The 12,652-nt window shown below is 33.5% G+C and overlaps 3 protein-coding genes across 4 annotated transcripts; all 3 read left to right on the top strand.

Annotated features, from left to right (window-relative positions):
• The first annotated feature begins 521 nt into the window (after window positions 1–521).
• Window positions 522–2,738, top strand: AT5G15110 (Pectate lyase family protein). The gene is made up of 4 exons (NM_121515.6): window positions 522–931; window positions 1,058–1,811; window positions 1,905–2,150; window positions 2,230–2,738. Exons 1-4 carry the CDS (start codon window positions 738–740, stop codon window positions 2,452–2,454), a joined length of 1,419 nt encoding a protein of 472 aa, NP_197015.4. The 5' UTR covers window positions 522–737; the 3' UTR covers window positions 2,455–2,738.
• Window positions 2,739–3,412: 674 nt separating this feature from the next.
• AT5G15120 (2-aminoethanethiol dioxygenase, putative (DUF1637)) lies at window positions 3,413–5,506 on the top strand. Its single transcript, NM_121516.4, has 5 exons — window positions 3,413–3,856; window positions 3,940–4,067; window positions 4,151–4,280; window positions 4,689–4,910; window positions 4,993–5,506. Exons 1-5 carry the CDS (start codon window positions 3,586–3,588, stop codon window positions 5,121–5,123), a joined length of 882 nt encoding a protein of 293 aa, NP_197016.1. The 5' UTR covers window positions 3,413–3,585; the 3' UTR covers window positions 5,124–5,506.
• Window positions 5,507–9,061: 3,555 nt separating this feature from the next.
• WRKY72 (WRKY DNA-binding protein 72) lies at window positions 9,062–11,866 on the top strand. Of its 2 annotated transcripts, NM_121517.3 has the most exons (4): window positions 9,062–9,281; window positions 9,676–10,266; window positions 10,382–10,495; window positions 10,794–11,866. In NM_121517.3, exons 1-4 carry the CDS (start codon window positions 9,198–9,200, stop codon window positions 11,649–11,651), a joined length of 1,647 nt encoding a protein of 548 aa, NP_197017.1. In that variant the 5' UTR covers window positions 9,062–9,197; the 3' UTR covers window positions 11,652–11,866. The 2 variants fall into 2 exon arrangements, with proteins under 2 accessions (NP_197017.1, NP_001331284.1); NM_001343389.1 differs by lacking the exon at window positions 9,062–9,281 and having other exon boundaries at window positions 9,645–10,266.
• The last annotated feature ends 786 nt before the right edge of the window (window positions 11,867–12,652 follow it).

Below are 12,652 nucleotides of genomic sequence, written 5' to 3' on the forward strand. Positions count from 1 at the left end.
AATTATAATATTATTTTCCCCAAAACAAATCAATATTTATCCCATGGAAGATATATATAATAGTCTCAATGATTTTTTGCTTGAGTGAACTTTGTAACGAAAATGAAATGTTAGTAACCATATGAAAGGTTCACAACCCACAAGAAATAGACTTCTTAATGTTTAATAGATACAAAATCAAAGACCTTTATGAACAAAGCAACATAGCATGTCCACCACCAGTCTAGATTTTTTCTATTGAATCAAAAGATCAATTGACAAACATAACCAAAATAGGTAATCACTCAAAACTAGTATATAATCTAAGAAATATAATGAATCCTCCTATTTTTATCCCAAATAAAACCTAAACAAAGAAAACATTTGGGAGCTAAAAATAATAAATTTTAAAATAAAAACATAGAAACCATCCACAAACAAATAATGACGGATATCCATCCTTAGCGGTGAATTTCTAAAATTGGAGATTACTTCTTAATCAAGTTTATTTAAACATCAAACCTTCACATTTTACAAAATTCGCAGTACGATTCATCATCTTAAAGGCTTTAGGCTCTAAAAGAAAAAATAGAAAAAAAAAAGCGACCTAAAGCCATGTCGAAAGCTTAGTAAATTTCTCCATATAAAATCTTAACCCCTTAAGAAAACAAGGAAAAAAAAAGAAGAGATTGTTTAAATATTATATAAAAAAACTATTTTTCTGAGAAAGAAATTTTTTGAAAAACAAAAAAAGAAAGATGGAGATGGTTAGGCTGTCAAAGTTGATGTTTACGTTTTGTATTGCCGTTCTAATTCCGACCATTCGAGGTAACATTTCTGAGCTGGACGAGTATTGGTCGCAACGAGCCGACGAAGCCAGAGAATTCACTCTTCAAGCTTACCATTCTGATCCTTACGAAATCGTCGATCACTTTCACGAGCGTCACTACGAGTAAGTCAAGTCAATATATGATTTTGAACCTAAAAACATTACTAATATTGATTCAATTGTTTATTATCTGATAGCTAAAAAGTCTTTGGCCTTACTATTTCTGTTTTGGTGTATATATGTATATAGCAACTCTACTGATGTTACAACGCCTGAGGAAGATGGTGATGCGAAGCCCGAAGAGGAGGAAAAAGAGTTCATTGAAATGCTCGGAAGCTCGACGAACAGCACCAGACGAAGCCTAAGAGGTAAAGGCAAGGGAAAATGGAGTAAGCTAAAGGGACCTTGTACCGCAAGTAACCCCATAGATAAATGTTGGCGTTGCCGATCGGATTGGGCTAAGCGTCGGAAGAAGCTTACACGTTGTGTCCGAGGGTTTGGTCACAGGACGACCGGAGGAAAACGAGGACGCATCTATGTGGTTACAAGCAACCTCGACGAAGACATGGTGAACCCTAAACCGGGGACATTGCGTCATGCCGTGATTCAGAAGGAACCTCTGTGGATCATTTTCAAGAACGATATGAGCATTCGGTTAAACCAAGAGCTTCTGATTAATAGCCACAAGACTATCGATGCACGAGGAGCTAATGTCCATGTAGCCCATGGCGCAGGGATCACAATGCAGTTTGTGAAAAATGTCGTCATCCATGGACTGCATATTCACCACATTTCTGAGAGTAGCGGTGGTATGATCCGAGACTCTGTAGACCATTTCGGAATGAGGACTAGAGCTGATGGAGATGGTCTATCGATTTATGGTTCGTCTAACATTTGGCTTGACCATATCTCGATGTCGAAATGTCAAGATGGACTCATCGATGCCATTGTTGGATCCACTGGCATTACAATCTCCAACTCCCACTTCACTCACCACAACGATGTAAGCATTCGTCAAATTTTCCATAAAATTCTATCTAATGCTCATTGATATCAACCACTACATTTGCATTTTCGGGGATATTTGTTTATGTAGGTGATGTTGCTTGGTGCTCAAAACACGAATGAAGCGGACAAACATATGCAAGTCACAGTGGCTTATAACCATTTTGGTAAAGGACTTGTACAGAGAATGCCTAGGATCCGATGGGGATTTGTTCATGTTGTGAACAACGACTACACTCATTGGGAGCTTTACGCGATCGGAGGTAGTCAAGGTCCTACGATTCTCAGCCATGGAAACCGATTCATAGCTCCTCCACACAAACCGCATTACAGAGAGGTGAAAATTGGGTTACATATTGCACCAAATAAAAGTTTAGGTATGAATTTGTAAACTTATAAAATTTTAATAAACGCAGGTGACAAAGAGAGATTATGCTTCGGAGGACGAGTGGAAACACTGGAACTGGAGATCTGATAAAGATGTATTCATGAACGGTGCTTATTTCAGACAATCTGGTAATCCTCAATACAAATGTGCACACACAAGACAACAAATGATCAAACCGAAAAATGGATTGGCTGTTTCAAAGCTGACCAAATATGCCGGAGCACTTGATTGCAGAGTCGGGAGACGCTGTTAGAAAATTTCTTTTAATTTACTATTGATGTTTTAAGGGAAAGACAATTTTTTCAACATTTTGATTTTTTGCTTCTAATCTAGTTCAGGAAATAAATAATTTCAGGGGTGAAAATGATTAAAAAAAAATTCTAATTTGTAAAGTTATTTTTTGTGTTATGAAAACAAGTTATATAAAGAGTAAGCCATAACAGCTGGTTCTTGTAATACATAATTCACATTTTGTTTGTTAAACAACCAAAACTAAATCATCAAATACTTTTTTTTGGATTCAAATCTGCATAAAACATGCTGGTAAACAAAAATATAATGATAATGATATTAGAGGTTTTTAGACATTATGATATGTTTTTCTTAATATCATATCATTAGAATCATATAATCAACATCTTCTGATTTGTTATGTGCTTAATTGCTTTATTGTCAAAGATCTCAACTATAAATGACAATTATACTGCATGACAAAAATAAGATATACACAAATAATATTGCCAAAGATAACAAGTGATACCAAAACAAATATTTATCAATGAAAAGAGAAAAAGAAATAACAAAAACAAAGATTCCTAGTACTCATTCCCATATAATCCGGTGAAGAAAAAAAGATTTCAGGGTCAAAGACGACATTTTTAAATTATGTATATCAAAGTAAACAACACACAAAACAATCCTATGATTTTAACATATTTCAAATTAAATACATGTATTTTTATTTGTCAAATTTATATAAATGAATCTATGAAATTGACAAATTATGAGTGAAATAGTAATTCAGCCAGTGTAAGTAAATAAAACAAATCTAATAAACCGGCTATTTATAACCAACCGGGTTAGAGTAAACCGATAAAACATATGATAATATTTTAATAAAGTGTATGTGTTTCCAAATTTGCCCCTTTGCGAAGACCGAAACGGATAAAAAAAGAATCCGCTGTTTGAAAAAAACACAGCCCATAGGAAACAAAAGAATGGCCCCTGGTTTTGTAATCGATAATGGTATAATCCTCTTTTCTTATTTTTCCCTGTTTTTATATCTCATTCTTATTCTTCTTAAATCCATTCCCAGATTCACACTTTTGATTTCGTGATACACTGTTACATTTTATTTTTTTTTGTTGGGTTTGGTGAGACTTTTATGGGGTTTGAGATGAAACCAGAGAAAGAGGTTTTGGAATTGATTTCTAGTAAGAATCAATGCAAGTCTAATCCCAATTCTGTGAAGAAGAAGAACAAAAACAAGAATAAGAAGATGATGATGACGTGGCGACGGAAGAAGATTGATTCCCCGGCGGATGGGATCACGGCGGTGCGGCGGTTGTTTAATACTTGCAAGGAAGTGTTCTCTAATGGTGGTCCTGGTGTTATTCCTTCTGAAGATAAAATCCAACAGCTACGAGAGATTCTTGGTATACAATTTTTATCAGTTTTCTGAATTCCTTGTTCTGGGTTTCCATAAAGTTTTGATTTTTGATTGGATTTTGGTTTATAGACGATATGAAACCAGAGGATGTCGGTTTAACTCCGACCATGCCGTATTTCCGACCAAACTCCGGAGTCGAAGCTCGGTCTTCGCCACCAATAACGTATCTGCATCTACACCAGTGTGATCAATTCTCGGTAAATTCCACTACAAACACTCTCTCACTTGTATTGTTCTCTTTCTTGTGGTATAAGTAATCATGGTTAGGGTTTTATCGCAGATTGGGATTTTCTGTTTGCCACCTTCTGGTGTTATTCCTCTTCATAACCATCCAGGGATGACAGTTTTTAGTAAGCTTCTCTTTGGTACAATGCACATCAAGTCATATGATTGGGTGGTTGATGCTCCAAGTAAGTTTACTTTCGTCCCAAGAAAACTTTTGTGAGCTCTGAAACTTGTTTGTCGTTGTTACCTTGCAGTGATTTCTGGTTGGCTTATTAGGGTTCATTAGATATTCGACTGTGCATTGTGATAGAAGTAACAAAAGGAAATCACTTTATTAACTTTTTATCTTGAAGATCAAATATCCCAATTTAGCTAAACATTATAGGCTCTTGATTGGTAATACCCGAAAGTGGTGAATGAAGTGACATAGTGTGATGAACTTTTTTACGTGTTGAATTTTCATGATTTAGAACATTCATTTATATACTATTTACGCAGTGTTACCAAACAAAGCAGTAATACTACTCTCTGTTTTAGACTTCATGATAGTAAAATGAGGAAATTGATTTTTTTCTGTCTTATCTCAAATGCAGTGAGAGATTCAAAAACCAGGCTAGCGAAATTGAAGGTGGATTCAACATTCACCGCGCCATGTAACGCCTCGATTTTGTACCCGGAAGATGGCGGGAACATGCATCGGTTCACAGCTATAACAGCATGTGCGGTGCTAGACGTGCTAGGACCTCCTTACTGCAATCCAGAAGGCAGACATTGCACTTATTTCCTAGAATTCCCTTTAGACAAACTCTCATCAGGTCAGCTTTCTATACTTACTAACCATGATAGTCTTTACATACTTAAGAGATATAGATTAAAAGTTCATGTTGTTGTTTTCAGAGGACGACGACGTTTTGAGCAGTGAAGAGGAGAAGGAAGGTTATGCATGGCTGCAAGAAAGGGATGATAATCCAGAAGATCATACTAACGTAGTTGGAGCGTTATACAGAGGCCCAAAGGTTGAAGATTGAGAGCTTCTTTTTTACCCATTTCGCTTTTCAGATTTCGAATCAACTTTCTTCTTCTTTTTTTCTTCTCATAGTTTTGAATTCTTCTTTGTACAAAAAAAAAAAGAAAGGAAATCAGGAAAAAGAAAATATATTTACAGTTTTTAAAATAGACTATGAATCAGCATTGGTGTTTATAATTTGTTTCTAGTTAAAGCTGATTTTTAAAAATCAATATGTTTTTTCAAAGCTCAAATGCTAGCAAAAATCAGGACATACTAATTCGTATGAGAAGTTGATGTTCTTTTTGGTTCCATTTGTGGGATTGATAAACTTTGGTCCGCTATAGTGCAGACAAAAACATAAGAGAAACTATTTTGTTGTCAGTTGCAAACCTTTTTGTTCACCATTCATAATTTTATTTTGTATATATAATTTTTTGGCAACAACTGCAACAGATATTTGTCCATTCCAAAAATAGAAAAGAAGTATTCGTAAAACTTCGATTTGCCTCGCTTGCTACCACTACTTAAAACCTAAAATATTACTTAGTTTGGATAAGTTCGATTTAGAAAATACGTCTTCATTTTCTATCGATTGTTAGAGAACGAAATCAATTTATGAACCGTTTTTTTTTTTTTTTTTTTTCTGTTGAGGTTGTATGATGTAGTAAGGACAAAAGTACTACTTGTATATATTCCATAAAACGATATAGCAATTTGAAATTTAAAAATTAGTTCTACATTCAACAACGTAACAGTTAACCGGATAGTTGGCATTCAAACCGGCAGATATGCTCAAATTCCACGGAGAAGAATAATTAGTAGTACTACAAGCTGTACATGGTCATGTACTATGATTCCTTCAACTTAATCAATATTTTCTGCGAATTTAAAAGCTGATTAAATTTGAATTCAAATATCGTGGATAATGCATAGAGATGGGAGCTTTCTTCCAACAATAAATTAAAAGATATAGTAATAAAATAATCATTCATTCAATGACCAATCTTAAACCATTGACCTAAATTTCAATATAGAGAATCTCCAAGTTGTCTTTAAACTTATAAATCTTTCTTTAATTGTTTAATTTCAATGTCTAAATCCAAACCATTGACCTTAGGTCAGTACTATTAGATATTTATACAATCTATTCGCAAGTTGATGACTGATGACCCAAAAATAACTTATAAGTTTTTTCTAATTGTATATCCTATTAAAGACCAGCAAATATACGAACCCTTCGTCACAATGCAAATGAAAAACATTTTATACTAACAAAAAATACTATGCGCGTATTTATTGCATTACATGGATTTATATCTGAATAATGACATAATTACATTACTAATATAATTAAACCTAATTTTACACATCTAATTTTTTTTTAAGTGTCGAACTATTTTCAGGAAAGGTTGTAAGTTGTAACTATATATGATCATATTATATATGTAATACAAAACCAATTCTATTAAAGGTTCAAGTCAAGATCGCTGATCTGTCTTTGCGAGTCTCAGAGACATGTAAGTTGACCATTTCGTTCACTCATTGTCTGAAAAAAATAAAAAAAAAAATAAATCGTCTTACTTGCAAATTTATTAAACAGTGCGACCATATGAACATAACTATTTACTCTATAACTGATTAAACAAACTTATCGCTAAATTAGAAGAAAAATAATTAATACAGTTGACCAATGACTTTTTATTGTCTAAATAAGACTAAAAGGTTGATAATCTTTCTTTGTCTTATTATGGATGATTAAGCCATCAATAAGTTTCCACACAAAAATATTTAAATTTCAGCATCACTCTTTAGAAAAAAAGTGACGATGTGGGTTATCAGAAAACGATACAGTTTTACATTAAAAGAAAAAAGGAAATTACGGGTAGGTAATCGGAATGGCAACAAATTAACAAAATTTCTTATAAAATACTTTGAAATTTCCATGTAGTAACGTAACTTTACTTAGTTAATCTGGAGTTAATCATGTGGGACGTGCTAATGACCTAATGTAATATCTCATTCATTACTAATTCAATAGTTAGCTGTAGTTAATCAATTAAACAAAAGCCACATTGCGACCACGATTGTTTACTTAACCATATTATGAACTGTACACATTTATAATAGTTAACAAGAAAGTCTTTTGTTTATACTAAAAAATGAAAAACAAATGGATGATGTAAGTTGAGTTGATCAAAATGTCTACTAAGATTATTTTTTTGTGATTAAAAATAGAAATTCTGTGGGAGCTCAGATCCCCAAAAGGAAAAAAGTAATTGAAATTTGGATCGAGACCAAATGAAGTATTTAAGATTCAACTTGGCATATAATTAAATTTAATCACATTCACGAAATAATTTTTTTAAATGTTGAGCCATCAAAAATAAAAATCATTTGTTTCTTATAATACGGGCCATACAAATATTGATTTGAAATTAGAACTAATAAATTGCCCGGTTTGAAAAATTGGAGACAGGAAAGACGACAATTTGCTAGCTTATACATTAATAAGAAAATGGTTAGCTACTTAATGTAATCTCTTCGAAATTTTATCATACTTGTGTTCGAGTAACGCTTATATATATGCGTATAACTATAGATAATGATAAAATATATTTCGTTATATCTTGAGTTGAAACTAAATTATTAATAAATATAAAATAAGAGAATAGAACAAATAGTGTCTTTTGACGGAAAAAAAATGCATGTTATTTTTTCAACGCCATGCAGCGTTACGTCACTGACGAAATTTGACAACTATCAACTATGTGAAGCATTTGACATTCGTATGTTGGCTGTAAAATGAAACAAGATGTAACAGGAATATGATAATAGCATTGGGACATAAAAAAAGGATTAATTTCCTTAATAACAAAGTCAATAGTTGACAAAATCATATAATTACCGTGTGTGACCTGCGTATTGACCAGTATACGCACCCTTTGGCCTACCATATGAACAAGGTTTACATATATAACAATAATCAAATGCTTAATACTGTTTTCCTTTCTCTTGTTGCATGATTTGACTTTTAGATTTGTTTCTTAATGACTTATTGTTGAATTATACTCGAAACTTTTACAGAACAAAAACGTTAGAAACCCTAAATAATGAAGTAACGGAACTTAAGATACGATAAAATGGCAATTTTTGTCACTAAAATGGTAAGAGCAAAATCATTTCGATTATCAATCAGAAATTTTATCACACATGGATTAATTCAATGTTATGTCTATGGATGTATAAACTTGTAGATATTTGGAATATAAAACATGTTTTTGATGAGGGAGGACTAATAAATACACTCGATAAAGAAACAATATTAAGTTTTAGAGAGTTGACGAATGCTCATTTGATGTGAGGCCAATAGATAGAAGAAGTCTTCTCCCATGAAGCTTCAAGGACATATCCTTTCACATTATAGAATCTCTATTTGACGCCGTACATTTAGGCTCTTTCTTGTAAGTATTGGTTTCATTTAATGCATTTGGACATTTAAATAATACTCTGATCTGATAACCAAGATCCATATAGACTTTACCTACACTTTCACTTAATGAGAAGGAAGTTTATACTTTCTGTTATATTCATCACAGTTTCATCATGTTAAAAGTTCTTCATTAGATTTAATTTAAATATTATTGGATTCACGTATATATGGTTATAAATATTTGATTTTATTTGTGTTATATGTTTTTTAACAAAATACCAGTAAGGAATTCTATTAAGTTTGATCATTCGTTTTCGATGTACTAGTTGTAATATTTTTTTTAATTGACCCTATTTAAACGGAGAAGTAGTATTATTACCAACAAAGTCAGGAAATAATTTCTTTTTTCGCTAGTTAGTTTAAAATAAATAACACAGATATGATTGGAGGAAAAGGTACTGAAATTCAATAAAAATGAAATAAAAAAATTGAACATGTTGAAGTGTTGACGCTTTGGGTCCCCTCGAAGAAACTACACACAAACACAAATGGCTATAAGTAAAGGGTTTGATAATATGTTTCTGAAGGAAAAAAACAGACAACAAAAAGAAAAGAAAATCCAAACAAGAAGAAGAAGACGAAAATCTTCTGATATTTCTGACAATGGAGGTTCTTTTGAAATTACCCTCTTCAGAGTCTCCTCTTAAGGATAAATTTGGATCTGTTCAAATCCATGAAGCTAATAAGGTAAATACCAACTCTATATGTGCATATACAAAATTATACATGTATATGGAAATAATTTAGATCACAAAACCAGAAAACTGACCGTTCTTATTCTTTATCGGTGTGTTTTATGCTTTAACGTAATTCTTGTATCCTGAGATGTCTCTTCCACTCTATAATGGCCTCTCTCTTTTTTCTTATTATCGTAATTGGTTTAAAAAGAAAAACTCAAAACTCTACCATGTTCATTTTTTTTATGGAAACGGGAAGATTATATTAGTTATCTATCTAGAAATATTGAATAATTCGTTAGAATTAAGAATGGAAGTATGATGTGTTAGAAACTTAGAATAAAGAACATTTTTAGATTTAGTTGAGAAATTAATCAACTTTTTTATTCAATGATATTAATCAGGGTGATGGTGATCATCAAGAACTTGAATCTGCCAAGGCAGAGATGAGCGAGGTGAAGGAAGAGAACGAGAAGCTTAAAGGAATGCTCGAACGAATTGAAAGTGATTACAAATCTCTCAAGCTCAGATTCTTCGACATAATTCAACAAGAACCTTCAAACACCGCAACTAAAAATCAAAACATGGTTGATCATCCCAAGCCAACGACGACGGATTTGAGTTCTTTTGACCAAGAACGCGAGCTTGTATCGCTTTCACTAGGGAGAAGAAGTTCTTCCCCAAGTGATAGCGTCCCCAAAAAGGAAGAGAAAACGGACGCAATCAGCGCAGAAGTCAACGCTGACGAAGAGTTGACTAAGGCCGGCTTGACCTTAGGGATCAATAATGGCAACGGAGGTGAACCGAAAGAGGGTTTATCTATGGAGAATCGTGCAAATTCTGGCTCGGAAGAAGCTTGGGCGCCAGGTAAAGTTACGGGGAAGAGAAGCTCTCCAGCACCAGCCTCCGGTGGCGATGCTGACGGTGAGGCCGGTCAACAAAACCATGTTAAGAGAGCTAGAGTTTGTGTTAGAGCAAGATGTGACACACCAACGGTACGTCCTTTAAATTATACATTAAATAAGTTGATCTATAACGTTAATTAAAAGATTTGATTATTTATATGTGACTAATGTTGATTCGGACATGTTTATTAATTATGTTGTATAGATGAATGATGGTTGTCAATGGAGAAAATATGGACAAAAGATTGCGAAAGGAAATCCATGTCCACGAGCATATTATCGCTGCACGGTTGCACCTGGATGTCCCGTTAGAAAACAGGTATATTTCGTATTCTATATAGTCTATTTAAGAATGGAATAAAAAATCGGTTTGAATTTTTCGTCTGGTTTTATTTTCATTTCCGTTTGAGTTGGATCTGATTTTAGTTGTTAAAATGTATCATTCAATTTAAACTGAACAACATAATTTAAGATAAAAATGTATCATTCAGTTTATTTTATTTTTTGCGTTTGCCTTTGCGTTTCCATGGTATTATAGAAAGTAAGAAACATTTGTGACCAGTGTACAAATAAAAAGAAACGATCTAACTATTTGTCCTCGATTATGTATGTTTTAGGTCCAAAGATGTGCAGATGACATGTCTATACTAATCACAACCTATGAAGGAACACACAGCCACTCTCTTCCACTCTCAGCCACCACCATGGCTTCCACCACATCAGCCGCTGCCTCCATGCTCCTCTCTGGCTCCTCCTCCTCACCAGCCGCTGAAATGATCGGAAATAACCTCTACGACAATTCAAGATTCAACAACAACAACAAATCCTTCTATTCACCCACCCTTCACTCCCCATTACATCCCACCGTCACTCTAGACCTCACTGCTCCACAACACTCTTCCTCGTCTTCTTCTTCATTGCTTTCTTTAAATTTCAACAAATTCTCGAACTCTTTCCAAAGATTCCCATCTACAAGCCTAAATTTCTCTTCTACTTCATCAACATCATCAAACCCGTCTACTCTCAACCTACCCGCGATTTGGGGTAATGGGTATTCTTCTTATACTCCATATCCTTACAACAACGTCCAATTTGGGACGTCCAACCTAGGAAAAACAGTCCAAAATAGCCAGTCCTTAACCGAAACCCTAACAAAAGCGCTTACTTCCGACCCAAGTTTCCACTCGGTGATCGCTGCTGCCATCTCAACTATGGTCGGATCAAATGGAGAACAACAGATTGTCGGTCCACGGCATTCGATTAGCAATAACATTCAACAAACCAACACGACGAATAATAACAAAGGATGTGGAGGCTATTTTAGCAGCTTATTGATGTCTAACATTATGGCGAGTAATCAAACGGGTGCTTCTTTGGATCAACCATCGTCGCAACTTCCTCCCTTCTCTATGTTCAAGAATTCTTCTTCTTCGTCTTCTACGACTAATTTCGTGAACAAGGAAGAGAAAAGCTAGTCATTGTTCTTGTTTTTTGTTTTTTGGGTGATTTTTTATTAGGTGTTTTAATTAGTCTTGTATCAAGATATGTTGATTCTTGTTCGTCCGTTTCTCAAAAGTGTTTATTTTTTCTTCTTAGTTAGGAGACTATGGAACCAAATTCAAATAAACCAAACCAAATGTACAATTTTTTTATGTTCTTGTGTGGCAAATATTATGTTCTAATTTGATTTAGATTGAGATGATACAATAATTTAATCTATCTACTAGATTAATCAATAATCACAACGTTTTTTTATTTAAGTAGAAAATAATAAAACAAGAGTCAACAATACAATTTGGTTTCAAGAAAATTACAATTTGAAAGGGAAAAAAAAATAGAGAGAGAATATTATATCATATGTATATATATTTAGACAAAAAAGTGAAAATAAATGGGCGTGGGCCTAAAGTGTCGGAGCAACTTTCGAATTAAAAGTGTACTGTAGGATGAAATGGATCTGATATGCTGATTCAGCCTTATTGGGGCTAAACAAATGGGCGTGGGCCTAAACATATGGGCGTTAGTGAGAAATCTTTGATATTCACCGAAAGGATACTTACAAGTGATCACCGAAAAGAGATGCAAAGAGAAATGGGAAAACATAAAGAAATACTTCAAGAAAGTCAAGAAAGTTGTAAACAACAACAACAAGACGACGAATAATCTGTAATGATGATGATTCGAGTTCGAACCGGTTTGGTGGTGAATGATTAGTAATCTTTTCAAAACCGGTTTGGTTTCTGATTTTGGTTTGATTTGTTCTGTTCAGATCCGACCGGACCGGTTTGCTACTAAGGTATGCAAATAAATTATTTAGAGAAAATTAATCTATTTAAAGTTTCCTCCATTTAACTAAATAAGAATAGCTTATTGGTTACATAGATTTTATTTTATTTAAGAGTTTCATCATTTATAAGACGAACACATTTTATCTGTTTCTTACTATAATTCAAAAAAGAATAGAATGACAATATTC

This window comes from Arabidopsis thaliana, chromosome 5, assembly GCF_000001735.4.
Source record: "Arabidopsis thaliana chromosome 5, partial sequence".
Classification (NCBI taxonomy): domain Eukaryota; kingdom Viridiplantae; phylum Streptophyta; class Magnoliopsida; order Brassicales; family Brassicaceae; genus Arabidopsis; species Arabidopsis thaliana.

Bases quoted from the DNA above. Each gene is read 5' to 3' on its own strand.
- AT5G15110 (NM_121515.6), top strand. From the start codon at position 738: ATGGAGATGGTTAGGCTGTCAAAGTTGATGTTTACGTTTTGTATTGCC. The intron at 932-1,057 runs GTAAGTCAAGTC...ATATGTATATAG, and splicing joins TTTCACGAGCGTCACTACGA to CAACTCTACTGATGTTACAA. The intron at 2,151-2,229 runs GTGAAAATTGGG...TAATAAACGCAG, and splicing joins ACAAACCGCATTACAGAGAG to GTGACAAAGAGAGATTATGC.
- AT5G15120 (NM_121516.4), top strand. From the start codon at position 3,586: ATGGGGTTTGAGATGAAACCAGAGAAAGAGGTTTTGGAATTGATTTCT. The intron at 3,857-3,939 runs GTATACAATTTT...TTTGGTTTATAG, and splicing joins ACAGCTACGAGAGATTCTTG to ACGATATGAAACCAGAGGAT. The intron at 4,911-4,992 runs GTCAGCTTTCTA...TGTTGTTTTCAG, and splicing joins TTTAGACAAACTCTCATCAG to AGGACGACGACGTTTTGAGC.
- WRKY72 (NM_121517.3), top strand. From the start codon at position 9,198: ATGGAGGTTCTTTTGAAATTACCCTCTTCAGAGTCTCCTCTTAAGGAT. The intron at 10,267-10,381 runs GTACGTCCTTTA...TATGTTGTATAG, and splicing joins CAAGATGTGACACACCAACG to ATGAATGATGGTTGTCAATG. The intron at 10,496-10,793 runs GTATATTTCGTA...TGTATGTTTTAG, and splicing joins GATGTCCCGTTAGAAAACAG to GTCCAAAGATGTGCAGATGA.